At 45.9% G+C, this 27,073-nt stretch overlaps 4 protein-coding genes across 7 annotated transcripts in view; 1 reads left to right on the top strand and 3 right to left on the bottom strand.

Moving 5' to 3' along the window:
* loxl3 (lysyl oxidase like 3) overlaps positions 1-8,983 on the top strand; it is a 29,490-nt gene extending 20,507 nt beyond the window's left edge. For 3 of the 4 annotated variants that reach the window (XM_011490790.3, XM_011490792.3, XM_011490793.3), the window contains 8 exons: positions 107-261; positions 615-785; positions 2,943-3,102; positions 4,523-4,766; positions 4,939-5,054; positions 5,129-5,265; positions 8,314-8,425; positions 8,494-8,983. In XM_011490790.3, coding sequence (XP_011489092.1) covers positions 107-261; positions 615-785; positions 2,943-3,102; positions 4,523-4,766; positions 4,939-5,054; positions 5,129-5,265; positions 8,314-8,425; positions 8,494-8,567 — 1,169 coding nt within the window. In that variant the 3' untranslated portion in view covers positions 8,568-8,983. Of the gene's footprint in view, positions 1-106; positions 262-614; positions 786-1,262; positions 1,419-2,942; positions 3,103-4,522; positions 4,767-4,938; positions 5,055-5,128; positions 5,266-8,313; positions 8,426-8,493 lie in introns of all 4 variants that reach the window. The other variant, XM_011490791.3, reaches the window with a different exon arrangement.
* Positions 8,984-9,200: 217 nt separating this feature from the next.
* On the bottom strand, positions 9,201-12,115 carry mrps26 (mitochondrial ribosomal protein S26). Its single transcript, XM_004082791.3, has 4 exons — positions 11,764-12,115; positions 10,155-10,301; positions 9,953-10,076; positions 9,201-9,873 (listed from the first exon to the last, which is right to left on the bottom strand). The coding sequence occupies exons 1-4, from the start codon at positions 11,985-11,987 to the stop codon at positions 9,742-9,744; spliced, it is 627 nt and encodes a 208-aa protein (XP_004082839.1). The 5' UTR covers positions 11,988-12,115; the 3' UTR covers positions 9,201-9,741.
* Positions 12,116-14,081: 1,966 nt separating this feature from the next.
* On the bottom strand, positions 14,082-18,404 carry LOC101160521 (neurofilament light polypeptide). Its single transcript, XM_004082789.4, has 3 exons — positions 17,269-18,404; positions 14,835-14,959; positions 14,082-14,764 (listed from the first exon to the last, which is right to left on the bottom strand). Exons 1-3 carry the CDS (start codon positions 18,271-18,273, stop codon positions 14,704-14,706), a joined length of 1,191 nt encoding a protein of 396 aa, XP_004082837.3. The 5' UTR covers positions 18,274-18,404; the 3' UTR covers positions 14,082-14,703.
* A 6,892-nt stretch (positions 18,405-25,296) lies between these two features.
* Positions 25,297-26,338, bottom strand: nanos1a (nanos1). The gene is made up of 2 exons (NM_001122908.1): positions 25,695-26,338; positions 25,297-25,445 (listed from the first exon to the last, which is right to left on the bottom strand). The coding sequence occupies exon 1, from the start codon at positions 26,247-26,249 to the stop codon at positions 25,695-25,697; it is 555 nt and encodes a 184-aa protein (NP_001116380.1). The 5' UTR covers positions 26,250-26,338; the 3' UTR covers positions 25,297-25,445.
* Positions 26,339-27,073: the final 735 nt, after the last annotated feature.

The raw sequence follows: 27,073 nt of genomic DNA, 5'->3' as shown, positions 1-27,073 counted from the left end.
AAAAGAGGTCGGTACAAACCTGTTCCATCTTGACCTGATCTAGTCAGAGGATTCTTTCAAACATTTGTTCTGTAAAGACGTGAAGCTGAGCTGCACCTCTGTTCAGGAATCGGTCCCATCCACATGAACGAGGTGAAATGCGTGGGTCATGAGCGCTCCATCTGGATGTGCCCCTACAAGAACATCACGGCCGAGGACTGCCAGCACACGGAGGACGCTGCTGTTCGCTGCAACGTGCCCTACATGGGCTTGGAGAACTCGGTCAGATCTGCCACGCCTCTGTTTGTGTTTGTGCTTCTTCTGCATTCGTTTACGGGTGAAAACCCTTCTTCGTGTCAGATCTGAAGACAGGAAGATGGAGAGATGATTTTCAACGGAGAAGCTTCTTTTTAGAATCCTATTCCTCCTATTTTTATGACTTTGCTTCTGTGGCTTTTTGCTTGCATGGACTCATGGATCAGGCTTCAGACTCTGTCCCTCTGTCTGTCCTCCTGGGCCTGACCCATGAGGAGTCTGACCCCCTCCTTCATGGTGGCTTTTTCCTGTGAAACTCCAGCCTCAGCTCAGCTGGAGTTTCCCTCTGCTCTGCCGCCTAACCTACTGCTCTCACACAGATCCGAATAACCGGAGGGCGGACCCACTATGAGGGCCGAGTGGAACTACTGATCCCGGACTCTAACGGGACTCAGAGGTGGGGTCTGATCTGTGGTGAGACCTGGACCACCAAGGAGGCCACGGTGGCCTGCAGACAGCTGGGCCTGGGTTACGCTAACCAGGGCTTGCAAGTAGGTCACTGACCCGACCGAGCAACCACCCGCGCAACAGAACGCGCTGATGTTTCTCTCTTTTATTTAATTGTAACGTGCTGCTGGCTCCGCCCCATCACAGCTGGTCTCTGGATGTTGCCTAGACTCTGGACTTCTTGTCTTTTTCTGATGGCAGCAGCTCCAAGTTCTGCTTCCTTGTTCAGACAGACCGCCCTGCCATACTTTGAAGATTTCTCTGTAAATCTCTCAAAGCTGTGAGGGTGAAAGCAACTGAACACGAGTCCCTTCATGACAGAAAATGATCATTTCCACATGCAGGAAACATTTCCTGTTCACGCTTTTCCATTTGAGCAGACCACCTCTCCTTCTAACAATCTTAGAGCCCCTAAAACCTCTTAACCAAAGTGCTGCTTTAGCAGTCCTCAGGACTGCAGCCTAACATGTAGCTCAGACCATGCAGACGGGACACTGACTCCCAGCAGGACCTCTCTACAGATCCGGATTGTGGGTGGCCGGAGCAGTTATGAGGGCCGAGTGGAAGTTCAGGTGGGGTCCAAGTGGGGCACAGTATGCAGCTCAGGTTGGACCACCAAGGAGGCCATGGTGGTGTGCAGACAGCTGGGGCTGGGCTACTCCATGCACGCCATCAATGTGAGTAGGAGCCTGGGATGAAACTGTTACATCACTGAAGTGTGCATAGTTCATGTGTTGAGCACGTGCACTGTGCACAGTGAGAGCCTGGAGCTCTGGCACGAAGTGGAAACGGAGTCCTTGTTTTTCTGAGCTCCTGTGTTTCAGTTCATGTCAGGTTTCCATCCGAGTAAAAGAGCAGCGGTGTGTCACGGCCTGCAGGCGGCTGGAATGTAACAGAAAACATCTGTGGTTTGTGCTTCTGGAGTAAAGAATGCTGAAGTGTGATTCCTCTACAGTGGCAGAAAACAGCTGTCCTACAGTGTTTGAACAGACCATAATACACTCACCGGCCACTTTATTAGGTCCACCTTGCTATTACCAGGTTGAACCCACTTTTGCCTCCAGATCTGCCCTAATCCTTGGTGGCAGAGATTCAACGAGGTTCTGGAAACATTCCTCAGAGAGTTTGGTCCAGGTTGACATGACAGCATCACAGTTGCTGCAGGTTTGTCGGCTGTACATCCATGATGCCAATTTCCCGTTCTGCAAAATCCCAAAGGTGATCTAATGAGTCTATATCTGGTGACTGGAGGTCGTTTGAGTCCAGAGAACTCATCGTCATGTTCAAGAAAGAAGAAGTGTACCATCAGAAGATGGACACTGTGGTCATAAAGGGGTGGACATGGTCAGCAACAATACCCAGGTAGGCTTTGGTGTTGTAACTATGCTCGGTTGGTACTGAAGTGTGTCCAGAAAATGTCCCCAACGGCATTAAACCACCACCAGCCTGAACCATTGATACAAGGCAGGATGGATCCATGCTTTCATGTTGTTGACTCCAAATTCTGACCCGACCATCCGAATGTAGCAGCAGAAATGGAGACTCATCAGACCAGACAAAGTTTTTCCATCTTCTACTGTCCAGTTTTGGTGAGTCTGTGTGAACTGGAGCCTCAGTTTCCTGTTCTCAGCTGACAGGAGTGGCCCCAGTGTGGTCTTCTGCTGCTGTAGTCCGTCTGCCTTAAGGTTGGATGTATTATGCTTTCAGAGATGCTCTTCTGCAGACCTTCTTTCAGTTCCTGTTGTCTGGTCATTCTCCTCTGACCTCTGACATCAACAAAGCATTTCTGCCCACAGAACTGCTGCTCACTGGATATTTTCTCTATTTTGGACCATTCTCTGTAATCCCTAGAGATGGTTGTGGTCTGCCACCAACCACTATGCCACGCTCAAAGTCACTTCAATCACCTTTCTTCCTCATTCTGATGCTCGGTTTGAACTGCAGCAGGTCGTCTTCTCCAAGTCTACATCCTTAAATGCATTCAGTTGGTGCCATGGGAGTGGCTGATAAGAAAAATATATTAACAAGCACTCGGATAGGTGTGCCTAATAGATTGGCCAGTGAGTGTTTTGACTGTTTATCCTGCAGTGCCTGGGGGCTGATGATGCAGGATCTGAGAGTTAGATTTGTGTGAACTGCAACTGAGATAGCGCCTGACCCACGTTTGCTTCTCTCTTCTGGTTCTGTCCCGCCTCTCCAAGGAAACCTGGTACTGGGACAGCAGCAATGTGACCCAGATGGTGCTGAGCGGGGTGAGGTGCACAGGGGAGGAGATGTCTCTGAGCCACTGCCAGCACCACAAAACTGTCAGCTGCCAGAAATCTGCGGCAAAGTTTGCAGCCGGAGTCATCTGCTCTGAGAGTGAGTCATCACCATGGAAACCAGAGGATGCACAGGCTGTCTCCGCAATGTCGGACCAGCCCGTCTCATAAATCCTCCCACACACAGTACACCTGACGTGGGTCAGGCACAGCTGACAGTGCACCGGTCCACAGCAGGAACACAGACAGAGGATGCCTGCCTTTACTTTATCACATTACTGTTGAATTCTTTTTTTAAATCCTAAAGGGGGTCATGGTGCCGCTGTAGCTCCAATATGATGTTCCAGACACTTCCAGCTCCTCCAGGGTTCAGGCATAAAACATACGTCCAAAAAAAAACCAGCAAGTTTTCAACAAAACCACCAACATGAAACAGTTTGTTTTCAAGTAAACAGAGGTGTTTGATATAGAATATTTTACAAACGTTCTAAATGGTAAATGGCGTATACTTATATAGCGCCTTTCTTCCTACAAGGACAAAGCGCTTTACAGTCACAGACCCATTCACCCAGTCACACACACATTCACACACTGGTGGCCGCCGCCAAACACAGGCGCCGATACAAGATAAGAAAGTCAATTTTCCATCAGTGTAGGTTTTTGTGTAACCCTTGTTCTATCCTAGGCACTTTAACGTTGGGAGTTGGGTCATCTAGACCCACTAGACAGTGCTCTGAACCTTTTTTCTTCAATGATTTGTGATCTTCACTGGTGTCCATGGATTACATGAAATCTTTCCACCTTTGTCAGGGTAGGGAGAACACGTCAATGTAAGGGTGGGGTCATCTAAGATAGCACAAGGGTTAAGCTATAGACAGTTATGATCAGAATATTCTGTGAAAACAATAAGTCAAACAGAGGAATTTCTCCGCTCTAACGAGCTTTTCAAAATTTCTGGAATCATAATAAGATAAAAACCACACTTGGAGCAGAGCAGTCTGACAAATGAGTCATTCATTCCTTTGCAGCTTAAAGACCCATGATGAAGAAAGCGGTGTGTTTGATGTTTTTAACATAGTCTTCCGGCATTTTGTTTGAGGATGACGGACATATACAAAGAAAAATAAGTTCAAATTTGCATTTCTAAGTTTATCTTTATTCAAATCCTTTTGAATCAGGCGCAAGTGAAAAAGGCCATTTGAAACAGACCTTATTTGTGATATAGAAAACATTCTGGGCGGAGCCACAAGCTACCTGCTCTGAGCTCTTCGCAACATGGAGGGAAAGGTGGGGCAAAGTTGCTATGCCTCAATGGTCCCGCCCATAATTCTGATGAACTACTGCTGCTCTGCAGAATCTATGTCCTAGAAAACTACACAGTTTTTTTTTTATTTGACTTAAAATGGCTAATCATAATTGGAAGATCACTAAAAATGGTTATAAAATAGATTAAAATATGATCGGAGTGGGGCTTAAACCACGTTCGAATGCCAGCAAGAACTCTCTTCTCCTCTGTGCAGCGGCCTCTGACCTGGTCCTGAACGCACCCCTGGTCCAGCAGACGGTCTACATTGAGGACCGTCCTCTACACATGCTCTACTGCGCCGCTGAGGAGGACTGCCTGTCCAAATCTGCTGCCAAGGCCAACTGGCCGTATGGACACCGGCGCCTGCTGCGCTTCTCCTCAGAGATCCGTAACATCGGCCGGGCAGACTTCAAGCCAAAGGCTGGCCGGCACTCGTGGGTGTGGCACGCCTGTCACGGGTACGCTGGAGCCTGCTGCCTTACAGAATACGTCCTCAAAATGACCGTAACCCAAACAGGTTTCCAACCTGTTTCTGACCAAATGGCTCACGCCAAAGAAACATCAGAGCTGCAGTTCACTTATTTGACCTTGCTGGTGGAGAAGAATCATGTGCAGTTTCTGTTTCTGCAGACACTACCACAGCATGGACATCTTCACGCACTACGACCTGCTCAACGCAAACGGCACCAAAGTGGCCGAGGGCCACAAGGCAAGTTTCTGCCTGGAGGACACTGACTGTCAGGAGGGTGAGTGACGCTTCAGTTCAGTGAGGCGGGGGGGTGGGGGGTGCCTTATTTTCATGACGGTCTCGTTGGTCCAGGCGTCTCCAAACGGTATGAGTGTGCCAACTTTGGAGAACAGGGCATCACTGTGGGCTGCTGGGATTTGTATCGTCACGACATCGACTGCCAGTGGATTGACATCACAGACGTCAAGCCTGGAAACTACATCTTTCAGGTGAGGTGGGGGAGTTATTGTCAGGACTTCAGATTTTCTTATGCATCGCCCACAAACCTCTTAAAGGACTGAGGGCTCATAAAGGCAGACTCTACAGAACAGCCCTGAAAGCTGGCTGGGTTCAGCTAAACCCACAAAGAGAGCCCGGAAAGTGACGATTTCCTCCTCAGTTCTTGGTTCATTGTTACCACCTCCTTCCAAGAATAGATGAGGAGACGCAACAAATACATCATCCAGTTGTTGGGACATCCTAACTGAGCTCATGATCAATCTGTGGCCATGGCCCCATAGGATAGGAGAAGACCTTTATTCTCACTGGAACACGTTACATGTACAACAAAACACTTCAAGTGTCAATCTGCCAGTGCAGTCTTTATACGATAAAAAAAAAAAATACAAAAATTTAAGTAAATTAAAACTAAGCTAAAATAAGAGGTTTGTTTTTAAGTCTGTTAGTCTGTGATTTGATTTGTTTGTAGTGTCAACCTGACAGCAGCACTTCTAAATGATGTTTTTGGGGCTTTTTGATGCAGTTGTAACTGTAACTCTTCCAGTGTAGGGAGATACATTGGAATACAACTCTCTGGGTCGTTTTTGTCTCTATAGAGCTCGTTCCTCTGTGCCCCTGTGCAGCTGGTGAACCACACACTAATGCAGCGTGTTAGGAGGCTCTCCTGATGGCGTATACACAGATAGTGCTCTTCTACCTTCCTCGACGGCCCAAAGCTTTATAGTCACAGTCCCATTCAGACACACTGCCGAACACTGGCGCCAACCTTCCATCAGAGGCACGGTGGGTTGAATGTCTTACAGCCACCATCATCTGCTCAATGCAAACAGCAGCAAAGTGCTGTCAAAGGGCACTTTGACATATGGGGGGGAAAGTTGGGAACCGAACCTGCAATCTTCCCATCAGAGGTCGACCGCCCCACCACCACCCCACCTCTATGGAGAACCGGTAGAAGATAACTTATTCTTCATCACCTTATGCTTCAGGTCAGGTCCTCCTTTATCCCAACCCCAGAGATGTGAAGCCAGGGACCATCACCCAAGCCCCCCCCAGGCCGGGTCCTGCTCAAACACAGCTGCCTTTGATGACTGTCATTGTCAGGCTTCTGAAGAGGAGGCCTGATGATGAGATGAATCGGGTGTGCACAAGCAGAGCAACATGGAAAACATGCAGGACAGTGTGCCTCGAGGACCAGGGTCCAGAAACACTGCCCAAAGGTGTGGGGGTTGAGAGTGTTAAGCAGGGGGCTCAGCACGCAGCCCTGTGGGTAAACGGTGCTGAGACTGTGGGCTGTAGATGTATGCTGGTCCACTCTCACGTCTGTCTGCAGTGAATGGATAACCCTTGTGCTATCTTAGATGACCCCCCCTTACATTGACGTGTTCTCCCTACCATGACAAAGGTGGATAAAGGTGGAAAGATTTCATGTAATCCATGGACACCTGTGAAGATCACAAATCATTGAAGAAAAAAGGTTCAGAGCACTGTCTAGTGGGTCTAGATGACCCAACTCCCAATGTTAAAGTTCCTAGGATAGCACAAGGGTTAATGCTGTTTATCCACACGCAGGCGAATTGAAACCCCAACGGTTCTCCTTTTGTTTCTTGAGGAGAAACAGATGGAACAAACAAACACCCACAGTTTAAATCTATGCCTTAAATGAACGAAAAATCTCCCCAATTCTTCGAAGTCTACCCAAAGAAATGAGAAAAGACGTTGAGCCACAGTGCATTTGTGTTTATTAATATTATTTTTGAGGAAAGGTAGACCTTTCTACGCTTCAGTGAATCGGACCCCCTGGTGGTGACATGGTGAAGTGCACACTTTTGCCTTCAAATCTCTTTTCTGAATGCTTCCTGTATTATTTTTAGGACAGGTGGGGGCATTGGAGGTTGCATGAACTCTGAATTCAGTTGAATGTTTACATGCTCATTGCCGCCTGTATATCAAAGCATAGTTTCATGTTTCCATAGTAACCACATTGTTTTTTTCTTTTCTTTTTTTTTCTACTACTTTGAGAAGAGCCGTTCCTGTCAGGACGGAGTATCACTGCCAAAGGATCAGATTTCTCATTGATTTCTCACATTTCAATCAGATTTGTTTGGTGATGAAAAACGTTTTTTTTTATCACCAAATATGACAGACTAAAACTGAATGTTGTTTTTTACATTTTAATTTTAATTTTAAACAGAACAGAAACAAAATTTTCTCTTAAAAAACAGACATTTCCTTAAAGGAAATCGATCCTCTAATTCTCTTTTGTTTAATTCTTCTCTGGTTTCTGTCACTGGGGGTTTCCTCTGAAATTTTAGGACATTTGGGTCATAAGCCATTGTTTTCTGGTCTTGATAATAAGAGTCAGTCAAATCCAAGCAGAACATTGACTGTATGTGAGAACTGGACCGAGCGAGTGTGATGTCATCCATAGAAAATGACCAGCGTCCAGCACCAACACAATGAAATCAATTCAGTCGCCATTTCCTGCAACACAGAGGCCGCCATGTTGGATCCGGGCAACGTTAATGAGCAGTGATTGGTGCAAGGCCGTCTGAGTCACTGTTTCTATGGTAACCCCTTGCTTTTTAACCCTTGTGCTATCTTAGGCACTTTAACGTTGGGAGTTGGGTCATCTAGACCCACTAGACAGTGCTCTGAACCTTTTTTCTTCAATGATTTGTGATCTTCACTGGTGTCCATGGATTACATGAAATCTTTCCACCTTTATCCACCTTTGTCATGGTAGGGAGAACACGTCAATGTAAGGGGGGGGGGGGGTCATCTGAGATAGCACAAGGGTTAATCAGGAGTAAGCTTGTTGGAAGGCCGCCCCCCTATCACTGAAAAGAACTGAACCTAAGGCGATTTGTGTTGGGTGGAAAGGTGGTGGTGTGGGGGTGTTCAGGTCTGACTCCTCTGGGCTCTGACCTTCAGTCGTGTCGATGGGACTGTTTGAATCGCGCCTCAGCAGTTGCTTTTCGACCAGCTCCTTCTCCCAACTCTGGGTTTCTGCTCCTGAACTGAACCTCTGTGCCCCTCAGGTGGTCATTAATCCCAACTACGAGGTGGCCGAGAGCGACTTCTCCAACAACGCCATGAAATGCAACTGCAAGTACGACGGCCACCGGATCTGGCTCCATAACTGCCACCTGGGTGAGCAGTAGTCTGGGGTGTCTGTGGGAAGGGGAGGAGCCTGCTCTGACGTCTGTCCTTTTCTGCAGGTGGGGCTCTCAGCGAGGAGGCAGAGAGGTTATTTGAGAAATACCCCGGACAGCTCAACAACAAGGTTTCCTAACCATCTGACGGCGCATTTGCCCGAACGTGCCGCTCCACGCCGAGCGCTGGTCTTTCCGGTTAAAAGCCTCGCTTCCCTATCCAGCTTTTATAACCACATCTGCTTTCAGTAACCGTCAGAGGAAGCCTGGCTCGCTTTTCTGTAGAACTGCACTCCGGTGCTGAGCAGGTCTGGGGCAGATCTGCACAGGAACCCCCCCCCATCATGGAAACCCCCCCTCATCATCTGCTCCTCAGAGTTTCTGAAAATGTTGGATGAACAAACAGCAGCATTTTTCTGAAGTATTTATTTTCCATGTCGAGGGGCATGGGGGGGGGGGCTGCAGCTCACTCATGAAGCTTGTGTGTGCGGATGTAATCACAAATAAACCTCTGAGGGTGGGGGGACGACTCAGCATCGGAGAGGCTGAACTCTCTCTTTGTGTCTCAGAGTTTGTTTTTCCAGATCCTCAAGAAGCTGCTTTTACCCCCTCCCTGACCTGAACCCCCCCACCTTAACCGCTGCAGATCCAAGCTCACGCCTGTCTGCATTTCTCCTCACGACAATCACGCTTTAAGAGGATTTCTGAGGAAAAGATTTCAAGTTTAATTCCAAACCAAGTCCTGTGTTAAAAAAAAAGTCTTAAATCCACACTTTTTGGTTATAAATAGGTTTTTAATGGTTGATCATGTGATCACAGCGGGCCCTGAGCCGGACCAGGTTCTGCTGGACGGTGTGTCCACAAGGCCGTCCCCAAGCAGGGTTATGATGGGTTTGAATCCTGCAGAGGCGGGATAATCTGATGATAATCCCAGCTCTCCATGAAATGAAAGCAATCCTCTTAATCCCAACAACTTGTTGCACCTTCCCACCCCATCAGAGGAGGAACCTGCAGGACAGGAGTGGGTCACTGTGACCCCCACCCCACAACAAGCTCAGCTCCAAAGCTTTGGGCCGATCCGGTCTCTCAACACACATCCGGGTTTTACAAAAAGTCAAAACTTTATTGATCTAATCTTTGCAGTCTTTTCTGTCAAACTGGTGAAGACAGCTCTGAAGAAGGGCGGGGGCGTCCTTGGGGGCAGGTCCCCCCCCCCTCACAGATCATCCATCGGGTCCCTCAGGGGATCAGAGTAAAACTTTCAGAAGCCCCGCCCCCCTCAGGTGTGAAGTCCTGCTCCTCCTTGGGGACGCATCACTGCACCACAGTTTGCCGGACCACCCGTCCTTCTCTGTCCACGGCAAAGTTGTAGTTCTTCGGATGGTCCAGGGCCTCCTCGATCCGCTGGTCCAGGTTCTCCATGGTGATGAAGTTTTTCGCCTCCTCCTGGTAGACATGAAACCAACGGTCAGCGTGAAAATCGCAGATTTTCCCCACACAACAAAGACCTTGGAGAGCTTCATACCTGCAGCTGTAAAACCTGCTGCTCCTTCTGTTTGATGAACTCATCCTGCTGCAGTTCCAGCTTCATCACAGCCTCCATCTTGGTGCGCTGAGCCTCCTCCTCCTCTTTCTGGATCCTCAGCACCCTGGAAGCAGGGAGGCCAGGGTTTGAAACGGAGGCCTGGGAGGCGGTTGTCCCTCCTAGGGGAAACGTTTGGACTCACCTGGCCTTCAGGAGGCGCAGATTCTCCTCCTGGTTCCAGAGCATCAGAGTGCGGTGCTCCTCTGCGTCCTGCCTTGCCCTCTCCTCTGCCAGCGAGCCCGTTTCCTCCTCAAACTTCTTCCGCAGAACCTCCTCCTTAAACTCCAGCCTGATGGAGACATTCAGGTTCAGTCACACATCCTCACCTGCAGCCTGTCTGTCACTCCTGTTGTCATCACAACCCTATGAAGACCTTTCAGTCAGAAGGTCCAGGAGCTTGTAGTTTGTCAATCAAAAAGTCTTGCTGCTGTAACACTGCTTCATATAGGATCCAGATGATCAATGTTCAATCTAGAGCAGGGGTGGCCCAACACATGGATTGGGTCGATCCCAGGCAGTTAAAATCTATATACTTTTTAAAAATGTGGGACTGTTCAGTGTCTAATGTACCTTATTTTTCTGGACTGGCCTGAGGTCAGTCACTCACAAAGAACCTTGAACAAAACGCACACAGAACGTTTCTGTTGATGGTCCACTGTACGCTGCGGCACCGTTGGCATGACAACTACCAACAAACGGGCCCAATTCAAGAACCTGTTCAAGGAAAAATGACAGAGGAACTAACGTAACTTCACATCTCCTCTAAATGTAGGCATTTAATTCAAAATAATCCTCTGATTCACTTTAAAGCCTGCTTGTCGTAATAACTGTGTATTAAAGTACACAAATATACAGTTTTCAAATGGGGAGGGGGGGGGGTTCTGCTGAGGATGAGTCTGCAGAAACAGTAAAGTTACATACATGTAACCCTTGTGCTATCCTATGGGGTCCAGATGACCCCCCCCCCCCCCCCCCTTGCATTGACGTGTTCTCCCTACCATGACAAAGGTGGATAAAGGTGGAAAGATTTCCTGTAATCCATGGACACCAGTGAAGATCACAAATCATTGAAGAAAAAGGTTCAGAGCACTGTCTAGTGGGTCTAGATGACCCAACTCCCAACGTTAAAGTGCCTAGGATAGCACAAGGGTTTACATGACTCAGTCTAAAATTTCTGAAGGCTCAATCAGTGGTGCAGGAATCAAGCATTTAAACCGTGCAGCAGGATTCACCAACATAAACCTGCTGTGGACCAGAAGAACATGTTACCGTGGAAACCAAATGGGCTCATCTGCTTATGCATCTAAGAATTGTATAAATGTATCTATAAATGATATTTAATGTATCGTATACATTTACAATCACAGATGAGGCTTACATTGTGTTTGGTCATAATGATCTTTAGTGGAAAGTAATGGTTCAAAGAGAAAATTCCTGAAAAATCACGTTTTCTCTGATTATAGTCCCCATCAGCTCCTCTATATCAGTTTTTTTTAAATAAATTTAGTGTTTAGTGAGCCTAACGTGAACAATCACACCAATTGACGTAATCATTTCCAAGTGGTTGGATCAATTAAACTTGTGTCTTTCCATCAGAATAAAAAAGCGGAAGTCCACACAAGCCTCTTGTCTTGTTTTCACAATAAAAGCCCGTTTTCATAACAGCCGGATTAAAACTTCAATCAACAACAGAGAACATTGTTGACCCAGGATCTGGACCACAGGACTCCCAGAACCGGTCCTGCACATACCGTAACGCCCTCAGGATCAGCTGGTACTCCGTGAATCTCTCCTTCAGGACCACCATCTCCTTCGGGTCAACCGGAGGAGGCACCTTTATTCGCCCCTCTTTGGATTTGGCCACCGGGTCACCGCGGGACTTCCGGCCGCGGACACTCTCCACGAGCACGGCGCCGCGCGGCGCGAGGAGCAGCCGAGTCACCGGCGCGCTCCTGCGGGCGATGACGTGGAACATTTCCGGTCCAGATGAATCGGTTGAAGCTTATGGGGTATCAGAAAGTCCAGTAAACGACTGGTCAGGACGTAGTGAACCCTTACGCGCTCACCGTTTCACCATCTGTAACATGGGTGACCTCTGACCTGCGGAAGTGACGTACGACAGTCAGGAATTGTCACCGCCCCCTGTCGGTAAAAAATTGAATTCACAGGTGAACTGGGGTCAGTTTGAAGAACCCGGCTGAGCGTGAATCCTGGCCAAATTCACAATGCTCAATAGTTGTTAGCAGGAGTTTGTTGTCATGGTAACCTAGTGATGCAAATGAGGGTTGCCTGCCAAAACTCCGAACCCAGTTCAGGCTCCTCCCTAGAGTCTGCAGAATCTGTCCCTCATCTCATTCTGTCTGCAGTCCTGTCTCTCATGGTCATTGAGGTGATAATAGGAGTGAATGAACTCCTGAAGTTTTTCCAGAATCTTCTTCCTGACAGTCATTTCCTCTCACCACTCTTTCCTGTCTTCTGCTTCAGAAAAGTGTTACACTATTTACTTACATACTGGGATTTTGGAGAAGCCAGCTTCTTTAAATGAAAGATTTAAATCCATGCATTTAGTTCTCCCCTCATGGGATCGCCATGGCAAATCAGGTGGAGTCTTACTTCGGATACCCATCCTGATACAACCCTGTATTTTATCTGGGCTGGGAACCAGCACAGGGAGTGCTGCTGTGTTTTAGGCAGTTACCAGTTTTTAGGCAGAGTGAGGAAACTGAAGAAAAATCTTTAACTTCAAAGAAACATAAAGCTACTATTTACAGACTAAACCAGGAGTTTTACTCAACGTATGGATGGATGGACACAGTTGTTTCCACGTACCAAGTCACCCTGCATAAAATGTGGCGACAGACTCTCGAATGTTTCACATAATCTCACAATAATAAAGATGCAGACACTATGAATTCATGTTTATATTATATTTAGAAAAGACCGGTTTTCTGATGGTTGTGTCGTTTTATTTATCTGTCACACCTTAAAAGTTGGACGCGGCTGAAGTTAGCGTCCTATTAGTCTCATTAAGGGAAAATCTTCATCACAAAGTCTAAGTTTAAACCAGGCGCAAACATTTTACAGAGAATGAAGATTCAGTCAAATAAAGTTGCCGACCTGCTGAAGATATTTCTGAACTGAGGAAACTTGTAAAAGGGACATTTATGAATTTTCCGTGCAGAAAGGCAGAATTAAGCAGGAACTTTCCAGTTTTGAAATGCAGCCCTGATAGACCGAAAACCTTCAAACATTTGTTCAAATGTATATTCTTCCAAGGAGGTGTTTGGTTTGTGGAAGAAACCAATGAGGGCTAGTGGATCCTCCTTTATCTAGTTTACTTGGTGATGTTGGCAGTTGTCCTGGTAGTGCTCCTGTTGTGTGTGTGTGTGTGTATGTGTGTGTGTGTGTGTGGGGGTGTGTGTGTGTGTGTGTGTGTGCGTGTGTGTGTATGTGTGTGTGTGCGTGTCTGTGTGTGTGTGCGTGTCTGTGTGTGGCGCACAGTTCCTTGTGTTTTATGTTATGCGACATTAAATACTGTCAAAAAGTTTTAAAATGTGCTGAATTCATTTGAAGTGAGAGTTAGATATTAATTACATGCAGATGTGCCACCAACACCAAAGACTTAAAAATATATTACACTAAATATTTAGACATCATTTTTTAACTTAAAGACATTTTTTCTAACTGGACCATATTCAGCTGAAGACCCCCTGATCTAAAGTGTGCTTGTGTGGCCCAACAGTAGCCAGGACGCGGTTTTTCCCTAGAGGGGTACAGGGATTTTATAAAAATGGATGACTTTCACTCTGTTGTTGTTTTCTCCCCTTAAACGATAGACACATTTTCTGTAACTATGTGTTATGTGATTTGTTTTATATGTTTGGTATTATATCACATGACTATTTTATCTGGAGAATTGTACTTTTCTCAGAAACATCTAAAAAGCATGAATCAGATAATTAAACAGATCAATCCTCGGCAGGTTCAGGTCATCACGGCTCAGCATCTCACTTGAGTTTGGAACAGTTTGTCTTTGAAGCTTCTTCAACAGAAAAACCAACAGCAGAAATAGTTTCAGGTTTATCTTTATTAGGACTGGAGACAGAAGAGGAACCAGCAACAGTAAATCTTCCACAGCTAGGAGATGAGCAGGTTTAGGATGCGCACATTCACGCAGATCTGAGACTCTTTTGAATCACAGCTCTGTGTTTTGGACGTGAAATTCTGTGGAAGAGGAAGTTTAAGAGAAGAAAAACTGAAAGTTTAGGGTTGCTGGTTCACTTAACTGCTCTGCAGAAGCAAGAAAGGAGAGGTTACATAAGAAAGAGATTCTAAGGTGGTGCAGATGAAGTCCACATACTGAGAGAAAGCAAATCGTTTCAGTCCTTCACAAACACTTGCTTAAATGTTTGCGTGGGACGGCCTCCTCTGCTGCATGGACCTTAACCTGCACCACAGGCAAACCACAGCGTTCCCCGCCACTCCTCTGGGTAACTAATGCAGTGCAGGCCGCAGATTTCTGAGTGACGGGAGCGTGTGTAGAATAAGGGGGACTTCTGGTGGACCTCTTGTTGGGAACAAGGGCGCTGGTGTCTTGTTGAAGATGAGTTCATGTTTAATCTGATTCTCCTTAGGGGTGAATGGGAGGGGGATGAGCGTTTATGAAAAATACAGGTTTATTCCAGCAAGTTTTAGGCCAGAGCAGGAATGGAGGGGTAGGTCAGCCGAATCTCTTCCCCCTCCAGAAGTTTCCTGAGAAGAAGGGCAAATGAATCGGTCAGACCTTCTAGGCAGTTCATAGAAATTCTTTATTTCTGCCTACCTATATGCAGTGATTTCTATGTCCAGGGCCATCTTCACGTTCAGCAGGTCCTGGTACTCCTTTAGATAGGAGGCCATCTCCTGTTTCGCTTTGGTGATGTCCCGCTCCAGCTCACCAATCCTAATCTGAAAATAAAAATATCTGTATTGGTACAAAATACATTTGTCTTCTCTTATGCTGAAAACCTGCAGATTTCACAAAACTCTGATCCCTCAGTCACTTTCTGATGAGACCTGAACACATCTAAGAGGAGCAGAACAAACCTAAACACCCTTGGATGCCCCAAGACACAGATAAACCAACCCGAGTGCACATTTAAACACAACCGAACACATCTAAACCCAGATAAAGGTTTCTACACCATGACAAACCTAGATGCACCTGAAGGCTACTGAAAACACCTGAACACTCCTGAATGCACATTGGTGGGAAAGTCAATACAACTAAACGCATCTGAATCCATCTTAAGGGACCTAAACACTCCTGAACCTGTCTGACAGCCAGCCAGAGTCAAGTCTCAAGTTTTAAAAATGTACAGACAAACATAACATTTTACTGTCAAAAATCGTTAAGGTACTTTAGCTTATAGGGACACAGAAACAGGCAGATGGTGCTTCTGCAACCAATAGTCAAAAATATTGGGATTCTTCCCAAATCCCAAACCTGTAGTCCCAAGTCTTTGAGGTCAGGTCTCTGCATGTGATACTTGGGTGTAACTCAAGTCCTTGTCTCAAGTCCAAGTACCCATCTTTGGGACCTGAACATTTATCTGAATGTATTTACCCACATGTGAATGTAACTGAAAGCCCCTGAACACACTTCAACTCACCTAAAACATTTGAATGCACCTGAACACACAAGAACCACCTGAACACGTCTGATCTCGCTTTAATGCAACAAATGTATTTGAATCCACCTGAACACCCCTGAGTACACCTGAAATTCCAGAATATTTCCCTGAAGTGGTAAAAATAGCCCCGTCTGTCATTCAAGGACCCCCAACCCACTCACGCCACAGCACTTAAACACATATGAACACACCTGACCAAAGGGCATGTCTTGTGATGTGATGTCTTTTCACCTCTCTTTTCCCATTGTGTTATACTCTGACAGTTTGTTGTAAAGCACTAGTCACATGCACTCCTATTGGGGGTTGGTCCCATATGGGTGCTGGAGGTTTTTGGGTTGTCCAGGCCTGTTGTGGTTCGTAGAAAAGAACGGCTGCATCTTAAGGGGAGCACAGATGTGTCTTCCAGTTTCCTTGAGGTTTGTGTGGTCACCTTAAGGGACAGCATTAAAATAGAATGTACAATTGTCATGCATGAGAATGCATCGTGAAGTATTTATAAGGTAATGGAAGTTACACGCACTTGTGACCAACGGGTGATGTTGTCATGCGCTGCCCTTACGCCACAATCTAGTCGTTGGTGATGTGCCTCCTTACTGACAAATGCTGCACGCACAAGGTGTACAGGTGATGCGTAGGTGTCAGCAAGACGCATGTAGTATACCCACACAAACTACACTCTGATCGTCTAAATTCTAACAGTCAGGCTGCACGCGAGGCTCACACACTTATCATGTGAACTGCTCGATTCACACCTCTCACCTGCTTCCACCTCACTTATTCGTGCATGTCGTATAAGTGTTCACTACAAGGACTCATACGTGCATGAACATTTTCGCTCTGCAGGCTCACTGAGTGGTCTACAACCTTAATATTTCATTTGGTCCACCTGCGTGCCCTGTACAGGTTTACCCATTGTTATCTGGAGACAGACCGTATCCACCCGTAAGGGCAGTTGTGACTAAGGCAAAAAGAGAGACTGTCAGAAGTCAGAGCTCTGTCTCCCCCTCTGGTCACCGGTGGGAGCCGTCCCCAGAATTCTAGCCAAACTACAACTCCCACCACCCCCAGCGCACACTTCCTGGATGCCGCACACCTGACTCATTCATTCACTCAACTACAGCTTACTTAAACACTGCACTGAGTGAAGCTTAGTGTGAAGTATTGTTTGTGTCACTCTGCCTTCATTACTGAGCCTTATATTTGGACCTGATCTTCTGTCTCCTGACCCTGTTTCTGTCTCAGTTTGACTGCCGCCTGCCCTGACTCTCGCCTGGATCCCTGTCACTCCTCGGATAATCTGATGCCTGACCCTGATTTAGCTTTGTGGACTTTTAGCTGAGCTAATAAACCTGCTGCCTTTGGATCCAGCCATCTGCCTGTTCTTGTGACAAAGACAAATGGACAGTTCATCTGCTTCTGCATTTTTCTTCCCGTCACCGTGTACTTCTCCTCTTTTCCCTTCTTGTCTGAAACCTTTGCACTTTTAACCTGGAATTTTTACAACTTTCACTTCTCAACTTTAAAAATCTCCATCTTGTGTTTTTTACCTCTTCACCCGTAAACAAGTTCTTCTCCACCTCTCACCTGATACTTATCCACTTCTTTGGCTTGCATCTCCCCCAGATCCTCCAGCTGCTTATTCAAGGAGTGGATGACATTGCGGAGAGCCTGGATCTCACAGGAACGGGACTGCAGCTGTTTCCGGTACTCCATGGTCTCCTCCCGGATGGCGTGCACTGCCTCGTTGTTTTTGCTGGCCATCTCTGCCACGCTTGCAAATTTGCTGTGGTACCACTCTTCAGCAGCCTGCATGTTCTTGTTTGCCAGCCGCTCATACTGCACCCGTATGTCTCGCAGGGCGGAGGAGAGGTCTGGCCTGGACACCTCCACGTCCACGCTGATACTGGCAACCTGCACCTGGGCCTCCAGCTCCGCCTGCTCCTCAGCAAAGACCCTCTTCAGAAAAACCACCTCGTTGCATAGAGAGGCCACAGTGGCCTCTGTGTCACAGGCAGAGACAGCAACCCGGCCCGCCTCTTCCTTGGCCCTCTCCAGGGCCTCCTCCGCCTCCAGCCGGCGTTGCACCTCCTCCTCGTGTCGCTCTTTCATCTGCTCGTACACATTCTGCAGGTAGTCCCTCTCCTCCTCCATCCTCATTTTCTCCCCGTTCTCTGAGTCAATCATGGCTCTCAGACTTCGTACCTCCCCTTCGTAAAGCAGCTGCAGGCGGGATGGGTCGTTCTTCTGCTTCCTCAGAGCCTCCAGTTCTGCCAGCAGGGCTCGGTTCTGCAGCTCCAGGTTCCTAACCTTTTCAATGTAGGAGGCAAAGCGGTCATTTAGGTCCACCAGCTGCTCTCTCTCCTGGGAGCGCAAGCCCAGCAGCTCTGTGTTAAGAGAGCTGGCCTGAGCCAGGTCTATCCTCTGGGAGGCATCTGGGAGGGGGGAGGAGACCAACCTCAAGATCTTCTTCCCAGCTGGAGGAGCTCGATATGAGGAGAGCAGAGGTGAAGATATGGAGGTCTTTGATGTCCATGAGCTCTTGTAGCCATTCCAGGGGCGTCGGTAGGAGTAAAAGGAATCGAAGCTCATGATGAATTTTTTGTGGTGGATGATTTTCAAGAAAGAATGTTGTATTTTTTTTTATGTCCCCCTTGTTCTGCACACCATCGGTGAGGATGACGAGTGCTTTTGCACTGCACCAGTTCAGCAATGCTGCAGATCTGCAGCTTTTATAGAGCAGGCTGCTCCCCTTCACAGGGACATTGAGTCTGTCAGCATTTGTCTGGCCAATAGCAAACCTCTGCAGCGCTGATTCAGGGAGGAGGGGGTGGGGTGCTAAGACTCTCTCAGCTGCCACAGTCAGTGCAGTGCAGCACAGCATCCATCAAATGACTCTGAGAGGAATGTAATGTATACACCTGCAGACTCTGGGGCAAATCCACAACCACATACATGCATGACTCAGTAGTACATATGTGCATCCTAAACAAGCATCATTTAGTATCAGAAACATGCATGACTCAGCATCCCAAAAAACTGTGATTTAGCATCGCAAACATGCATGACTCAGCATCCCAAACATGCATGACTCAGCATCCCAAAAGTGCAGGAGTAAGTGCTTCATTCATGTATGACTCAGTAACAAAGACACAGAGATGTTTTTACCATGCAGCCCACATGCATGAAAAGGACCCCAAACAATCATGACTCAGCATCCCAAACAAGCATGATTTGGTGTTTAATACATGAATGACCCATCCTTTCATTTATGCATTACTTAAAATGACAAACAAGCATAATTCAATATTACAAACACGTATGACTCACCATGACACAATCACACTGCACTGTGGACGTTATTTATTTATTTATTTATTTCTTGTGGAAAAACTACTTAAGGTTACTGGACTTAACATCCAGATTTGATTTTTCTGCAAACTGCTACCATGTCCTCTTAGCCTTTATCTAGTCCCACCCCCCTTACTGAATCCCCTCCATTGAATGAATCTTGTTCTACTGGAGGTTTCTAATTTTCTATTATAACAGAGAGTTTATCTCCACTGTTGCCTTTTGTTTTCTCAGTTCGAGGATGACACTGAATTTTTTTTCCTTGTAACCTGTTGGTCACTTATACTGACTGTTTGTAATACAGTTAAGGATAATTCAATTCTATTCCATGTTATTTATATTGCCCAAAATCATAAGAACAGCCGTCTCAATGGGCTCCCTTCTGGTAATTGCAAAGTAAACATAAATTCAAAAGGATCATAAATATAAAGAATTCAATAATGAAAATTCTAAACTGAACTAACTAAACAGACTAAACTAAACTGGGCATCCCTGCCCTTAGATAATCTGAGTTTATTCTTGATTGTAACAATCATAACTAATAAAGCTCTCTGGGATTCAGACAGCCTGGGTTGGGAACTGCTGCTTTATAAATAAACTGATTGAATTCAAATGAATCTTCTGTCCAAAAGCAAGAGTGACATTTCTGCAGACTGTGAACGATTCCTGCAGTGACTTGCAGTGAGGTTGATGGCTGGTGAGGCACAGACTCTTCCGGAGTCAGCTTATTATGGCCCGCAGCACTCACAGAGTGCAAGGACCATATTGTAACTGGTACGAGGGTCGAACACTCAAAAAGGTCCAAAACGTCAAAAAAACGCGTCAAAACGCCAAAAAATGGGGTCAAAAGTCGCCCAAAGCACACAACGACACGACAATTGTGTAACGCAACAAAAATACACACACACACGCACAACACCAACGCAAAAACGTAAAAATTGTAGTCGCAAAAATGACGACAAAAACACAAAAATGCCCAAAAAAGCCCTCAAAAGACGGGTTTAAAGCCAAAAAGACATGCCCAGCCTATAGTAAAAGACAGGCCGCATTGAAATACATGGGAAATCCTAACCGCAAAAACTTCTATATTGTTTCTGCTTCGTTTCATTATTATTATGGCCCGCAGCAGTCATAGACTGCAAGGACCATATTGTAACTGGTACGAGGGTCGAACACTCAAAAAGTCCAAAACGTCAAAAAACGCGTCAAAACGCCAAAAAATGGGGTCAAAAGTCGCCCAAAGCACAAAACAACACGACAATTGTGTAACGCAACAAAAATACACACACACACGCACAACACCAACGCAAAAACGTAAAAATTGTAGTCGCAAAAATGACGACAAAAACACAAAAATGCCCAAAAAGCCCTTAAAAGACGGGTTTAAAGCCAAAAAGAAATGCCCAGCCTATAGTAAAAGACAGGCCGCATTGAAATACATAGGCCACCTGACTGCAAAAACTTCTATATTGTTTCTGCTTCGTTTCATTATTATGGCCCGCAGCAGTCATAGACTGCAAGGACCATATTGTAACTGGTACGAGGGTCGAACACTCAAAAAGTCCAAAACGTCAAAAAAACGCGTCAAAACGCCAAAAAATGGGGTCAAAAGTCGCCCAAAGCACAAAACGACACGACAATTGTGTAACACAACAAAAATACACACACACACGCACAACACCAACGCACAAACGTCAAAATTGTAGTCGCAAAAATGACGACAAAAAACCAAAAAAGCCCCAAAAGGCCCTCAAAGAACGGGTTTAAAGCCAAAAAGACATGCCCAGCCTATAGTAAAAGACAGGCCGCATTGAAATACATAGGCCACCTGACTGCAAAAACTTCTATATTGTTTCTGCTTCGTTTCATTATTATTATTATTATTATGGCCCGCAGCACTCACAGAGTGCAAGGACCATATTGTAACTGTTACGAGGGTCGAACACTCAAAAAGTCCAAAACGTCAAAAAAACGCGTCAAAACGCCAAAAAATGGGGTCAAAAGTCGCCCAAAGCACAAAACGACACGACAATTGTGTAACGCAACAAAAATACACACACACACGCACAACACCACCGCACAAATGACAAAATTGTAGTCGCAAAAATGACGACAAAAACACGAAAACGCCTCAAAAAGCCCTCAAACGACGGGTTTAAAGCCAAAAAGACATGCCCAGCCTATAGTAAAAGACAAGCCGCATTGAAATACATAGGCCACCTGACTGCAAAAACTTCTATATTGTTTTTCGAATGTTTATTATTATGGCCCGCAGCACTCACAGAGTGCAAGGACCATATTGTAACTGGTACGAGGGTCGAACACTCAAAAAGGTCCAAAACGTCAAAAAAACGCGTCAAAACGCCAAAAAATGGGGTCAAAAGTCGCCCAAAGCACAAAACAACACGACAATTGTGTAACGCAACAAAAATACACACACACGCGCACAACACCAACGCAAAAACGTAAAAATTGTAGTCGCAAAAATGACGACAAAAACACAAAAAATCCCCAAAAAGCCCTCAAAAGACAGGTTTAAAGCCAAAAAGACATGCCCAGCCTATAGTAAAAGACAGGCGGCATTGAAATACATAGGAAATCCTAACCGCAAAAACTTCTATATTGTTTTTCGAATGTTTATTATTATTATTATTCCCGTTTCTAACGGATCCGTTGAGCTCAAATTTGACCCCCGCCACATACCCGAAAACTCACCAAAATTGGCACACACCTGGGATAAATTGAAAATGAATTTTCGGCAAAGAGAACGTCACCCCCCCGAAATCGATGACATCACAGCGAGCGTTCCCGTAAAAAAAATGAATGGGCCGAAATCTCTTTATGGGGCCAAAAAAAAATATTTCGAAATAGAGCAACGAAACCAAAACACGCGTGTTGGAGATATCCCAAAGAAGTTTTGAAATCATTATGGGATGGCCACACGACCTACGGCTTGGCGGCCATTTTGTGGCGAACTCAGAGAAATGGCGATTTTCGTGTTTTTTGACAATATGGGAAAACGACACTTTTGTTTAAAAGTGTCGTTTTGTAGATTTTGAACGGCGTGCGCGTGGCAAGCTAGCAAAGTGGCGCACTGTTATAACTCCCATGCATTTCAATACAATACAGTGAACATTGAATGCATGCATTAATGCCTGAAACTGAATACATTGAAAAACACTGGATATGGACATATAAGGAATGTGGGCGTGGTTCACATAAACCCCTGTTGCTAAGGACAACAAAAAATTTACTTTTACCGATTTGTCCGAAACTGACGTCAATATGTTCGTCCTCCCGAGGGGACCAAAACATAAAATGGTTACTATGGAGATAAAATCAACAGAAAAGCCGCCATTTTGGAAAAAGTTATTTTTTTATCAACTTATGACATATAGCTCTCACCAATGGAGGAATGTGTTTTTCTGAGTCATGCAGTATGAGCGGCTGGCATGCTGATCGCTATGCTAGCAATTTTAGCCACATTAGCATAGCTAGCATAGTTAGCATAATTAGCATTTTAGGAAATGTGTTTTTCTGAGTCAGTTGATGATGCTGATCGGTATGCTAGCAATTTTAGCCACATTAGCATAGCTAGCATAGTTAGCATAATAAGCATTTTAGAAAATGTTTTTTCCTGAGTCAGTTGATGATGCTGAACACAATGTTAGCACTTTTAGCTACATAAGCATAGCTAGCATAGTTAACATAATTAGCATTTTAGGTAATGTGTTTTTCTGAGTCAGTTGATGATGCTGATCGCTATGCTAGCACTATTAGCCACATTAGCATAGCTAACATAGTTAGCATAATTAGCATATGCAGTTTTGACTAGCCTTCATCAAAAGTGGGCGGTGAGGGCGGTGAAGGCGGTGAGGGCGGTGGTGCGTAGAGTTGGGCGTGGAAGGCGTGGAAGGCGGGTTGCGTCTGCGGGCCATACAACGCCGCTTGCGGCTTTAATTTAAATTATTTTTTATCAGACACTGGTTTGTTTTGTAATGTAAAACGTACCGACATGTTTCGGTGGAATGCCTTCCACCTTCATCAGGGTCGTCATCAGGTGGTGGTGTGTGACGTCACCTGTCAAACTTTGACAAGTGACTCTTCTGGATTCAGTTTTACAATTGCAAGAACTAAATATTTCACCATTCATCCAACAGCACCAAGCAGCTTATAAAATACACACAAGAAAATATTTGTCCTACAGAGAATATTTCTTTTATAGACATGGATAGAACACTCTTCTTGTGTATAGATTATTCATATGTACTGTAAACAAATGAAAGTATACAGATGTGTTCAGCACACTTTTCATTTTGACCCTTAGGAAGTTTTTCCAACTTCAACTTCTGGATCTTTAATCAGTGTTATCAAATGTTGTCTGTGAAAATGATCATGAATATAATTCTTTTGGGCCTAAAATGTATTTTTCAAACACTTACATTTTTTTCCCACTTACCCCGATGTTATTTTTTAAAATTGTAAACCATGTTTGACCTTATTTTTACTTGTAGATGAAGTCCATGCGCCGATCCTTCTCCACGAAAAGCTCTATGACCCTGTTGAAAAAGTTTTCATTAGTTAAATGAGTCTCTCCCTCTCAATGGAGATTATGGCCAATGAAGAAAGACGTCCTTGGTCTGTTCTGTTTCTACTTTATGGTTTTAGTCTGTTTGATGCAGAGAATGACCTCTCCACTGATGCTGTTGTAGGTGGTAGAGTGAGAGCCGGCTGGGGTACCTTTGTTGCCTCTGGAAGCTTCCAGGAGCTTGAACTACTTCTGGTAATGCACCAGTATTGCTACAAAGCAGCTGTCAGCTCACATCTGCCCCTTGGTGAGGCTCGCCTAACCAGCAGCCTTTTCTCTGCACTTACAGCAGCGCTCTGACTGCACGTCACTGTAAATTGAGTCCTGCCATTAGACATGAGGCAAAGCGCTCCGGAGCCTCACCGGGAGTTTCCGCTCCGTCTGTGATCGTGCAACACTCAAATTCAGCGATTTTGACCTCAGAAACTTTGGAAAACGTGTCGAGTCAACTGAAAATGTATCTTTTCTCTATGTTATCACAATGAGAGGTGAGGCCGTGGCTCACTTGCCTCACCTGACAGCACATCACTGAATTCCTGTCACCAGAAGTGGGGTGAAGTCTGAATCCAGATCACTCTAAAAATGGACCCTACAGGTATGTACAGGTGTGGGGGCATTCATGGGTCAGTCTGGACTACTTTGGTTTTCTGTCAGTGAGTTAGTGGGAGCACGTGGGTGGGGGGGTGCTTTTTGCCTTGCCTGTCACTCTGCCCCCCCTCCCCCCTCCCCTTTCAAGGCACCATCATTTACTGGAACATTTATGGAAGCAGAAACAGAAAACCTTGTCCAATACGTTTTTGCTCACATTATGCATAGGGTCAAGGGTCACCACAGGTGGTTTGGCATGCCAGATTCCCTTCCCCTCCCGACCTTCCCAAACCCTATACTTGATGATCCAGATCAGACCTCGGTTGAGCCAACCTTGGGCTAGTAGTCCTACACACAGCCAACTGTGTTAGCTGCCTCAATCCTTTCCAAAAATGTGATACTGAAATAAAGAATTATGACGCACAGAAAAGCCCACCAACTGCAAAAATCTGGAGTTGGGCTCAATTAAACTGATTTCAGTGTAGAAATATGCAAACTCTGCTGATAAACAGACAATAAACATGATTAATTTTTTGTGCACACAGTTAATAAAACTGAATTAAACAGAGACGTTGGGGGTGGTTTGCATGCATGAAATTGGCTGTGTAACCCTTGTGCTATCTTAGATGACCCCCCCTTCCATTGACGTGTTCTCCCTACCATGACAAAGGTGGATAAAGGTGGAAAGATTTCATGTAATCCATGGACACCAGTGAAGATCACAAATCATTGAAGAAAAAAGGTTCAGAGCACTGTCCAGTGGGTCTAGATGACCCAACTCCCAACGTTAAAGTTCCTAGGATAGCACAAGGGGTATGGGGGGCTTCATCAGATATTCACCCTGCCGTCCTCTGCTCTGATGAAAGGGAGATTCAGGATGATCATATTTGTTTCAGCTTCAAAAAGGGTTCTTCTGTTCCTGGGCTTCCAAAAGTGGGAAATTCTGATTTCATGACCTTTAGACCATTTTTCTGATGAAATTCATCACAATCAGAAACTGCAACGGAGCACGTTGACCACAAGGTGGCGCCCTTCGTAAATAAAGCTTTTTGTCATGACAACAAAGATGCAGAGAGTCCTCCTCACTGCAGATGATCACAAAAAGCATTTATTTCACAAACCGTTTACAGTGAAAATATTTTCCAGTAAAAAATAGACCATAATAAGAACCTTTATGTTGTCATGGAAACGCTCTGCTGTAAACCCTCCAAATATTTACAAGAGCAGCAGACCCCCCCCCCCATTGTTTACATTCATCTTAAGAAATTAGACCAACAAGTAAACAGGATTACCTTCATGCACTACAGTCCTTTGGTAGGAAGCCTGAGTTTCACTCAGGGAGGGGCAGCTAATCGACCCTATAAGGGCGCACAGGTGTAGGGGGGGTGGGGGGGGGGTTCATGGGTCGGTCTGGACTACTTTGGTTTTCTGTCAGTGAGTTCGTGGAAGCACGCACGCGGGTTGGGGGGGGGGTCTTTTTGCCTCCTCAAAAGATCTTCAGCCGCTTGCCCGTCACTCTGCCCCCCCTCGGTCTCTGGTCCCTGGACAGCGGGCAGTACTTGATGGTGTGCGCGTTGTCCCCGTTAGCGCTGCACAAAGGGCACGTGTACGCGCGCAGGATGGGGCACAGCACCCTGCCCTCCCCCGTCTTCAGGATGTGCGTCCCGTAGACCTCCTCTGGCGCGCCGTTGTTCCTGCAGAACACGCACACCCGCGGCTCCGGCTTGTCCCTCTGCTTGCGCCGGCCCTCCGTGGACAGGAGGTCCTGCTGCCCCCCCGTGCTCCCCCCGTAAAGGTGAGAGTCCCTGCTCCCCAGAAGCAGATCGTCAGAGAGGTGGGAGATGCCGGGAGCCGCGCAGCAGCAGTCGGGGGGCCCGTCCTGCAGGCCCAGGCTCGCTTTGATGGACTCCGTGATGGAGTTGGGACCGGAGGCCGGGATGTGGAGTCTGTTCCTGGACACCAAAGAGGACAGACCCAGGTAGTCGTTCCAAAAGTCAAAGGTGTAATCGCAAGGAGCTTGCACACGCGCCCACAGATCCATGATGCGCGCAGGGTTGTCAGGGCTGCGGGTCTGTCAGCATGGGGTGAGTGGGGGACATACGCACTGCTCCTCTCTGCTGTCCTGTTTGCACAGCCTCCATCAAGAGGGGAGGGCATATAAACTCCCCTGAGCGACAGATGTGGGAGTGGTTTGTTTTCTAATGCTGGGCGGGTTTAGGGGCGTGGCACCGTGTCAGAACGGCTCTACAGGAGGAAAAATGAAAAGAAAAAAAATGGATGAAAAGGAAGAAAGAAAGAAAGTTCCTTTGAGGGTTTGCATTTGCGTCTGGCACACAGAGGATCTACCTGAAAGGATCCACCTGCACCTGGAGGATTTACAGTTTTTCTCAGTGGCTTTAGTACAAATTCTCAGATCAGAATTGAAGTTTGCAAATACGTGTGTACATTTCTCAAAACAATTTGTACAAACAGCAAAACACTATGGATTTCTTGCAAAAGCCTGTAACTTGCTCAAAATCTTTAGTTCATCTCTCAAAACTAAGTCTTTATATCATTGAACATGTCAGTGCCATCAGAATGTCAAGTCCTTGTGTCATTGTTTACGAACAAGACAGTCAAATTACTCAGTCATGTTGTCAATTTAACTGTGTACTTTAGAGAGGTTCTGATGTAAACTATGGCTAAAGTTTTGATGACAATTATTGTAAAATGTAAGTTACACCTTTTTTGTTTGATTGCAAGAGACTGGACAAGATTCACATTTACACTTTTATTGTTCATATTGTAATTTGTTGACAGACCATGTCATACCAACATAGAAAAAACCCACTGCAAAGAGTAACACAAAGGGAAAAAAAGATAGGA

The sequence above is a fragment of the Oryzias latipes genome, chromosome 22 (genome assembly GCF_002234675.1).
Source record: "Oryzias latipes chromosome 22, ASM223467v1".
NCBI lineage: Eukaryota > Metazoa > Chordata > Actinopteri > Beloniformes > Adrianichthyidae > Oryzias > Oryzias latipes.
This window is presented reverse-complemented; position numbering and strand designations above follow the sequence as displayed.

Bases quoted from the DNA above. Each gene is read 5' to 3' on its own strand.
- LOC101160521 (XM_004082789.4), bottom strand. From the start codon at position 18,273: ATGAGCTTCGATTCCTTTTACTCCTACCGACGCCCCTGGAATGGCTAC. The intron at 14,960-17,268 runs GTGAGAGGTGGA...TTTTATTTTCAG, and splicing joins AAGAAGTGGATAAGTATCAG to ATTAGGATTGGTGAGCTGGA. The intron at 14,765-14,834 runs GTAGGCAGAAAT...CCTTCTTCTCAG, and splicing joins ATAGAAATCACTGCATATAG to GAAACTTCTGGAGGGGGAAG.
- mrps26 (XM_004082791.3), bottom strand. From the start codon at position 11,987: ATGTTCCACGTCATCGCCCGCAGGAGCGCGCCGGTGACTCGGCTGCTC. The intron at 10,077-10,154 runs GTGAGTCCAAAC...CCCTGCTTCCAG, and splicing joins CTGCGCCTCCTGAAGGCCAG to GGTGCTGAGGATCCAGAAAG. The intron at 9,874-9,952 runs GTATGAAGCTCT...CATGTCTACCAG, and splicing joins AGCAGGTTTTACAGCTGCAG to GAGGAGGCGAAAAACTTCAT.
- nanos1a (NM_001122908.1), bottom strand. From the start codon at position 26,249: ATGGATCTGTGGGCGCGTGTGCAAGCTCCTTGCGATTACACCTTTGAC.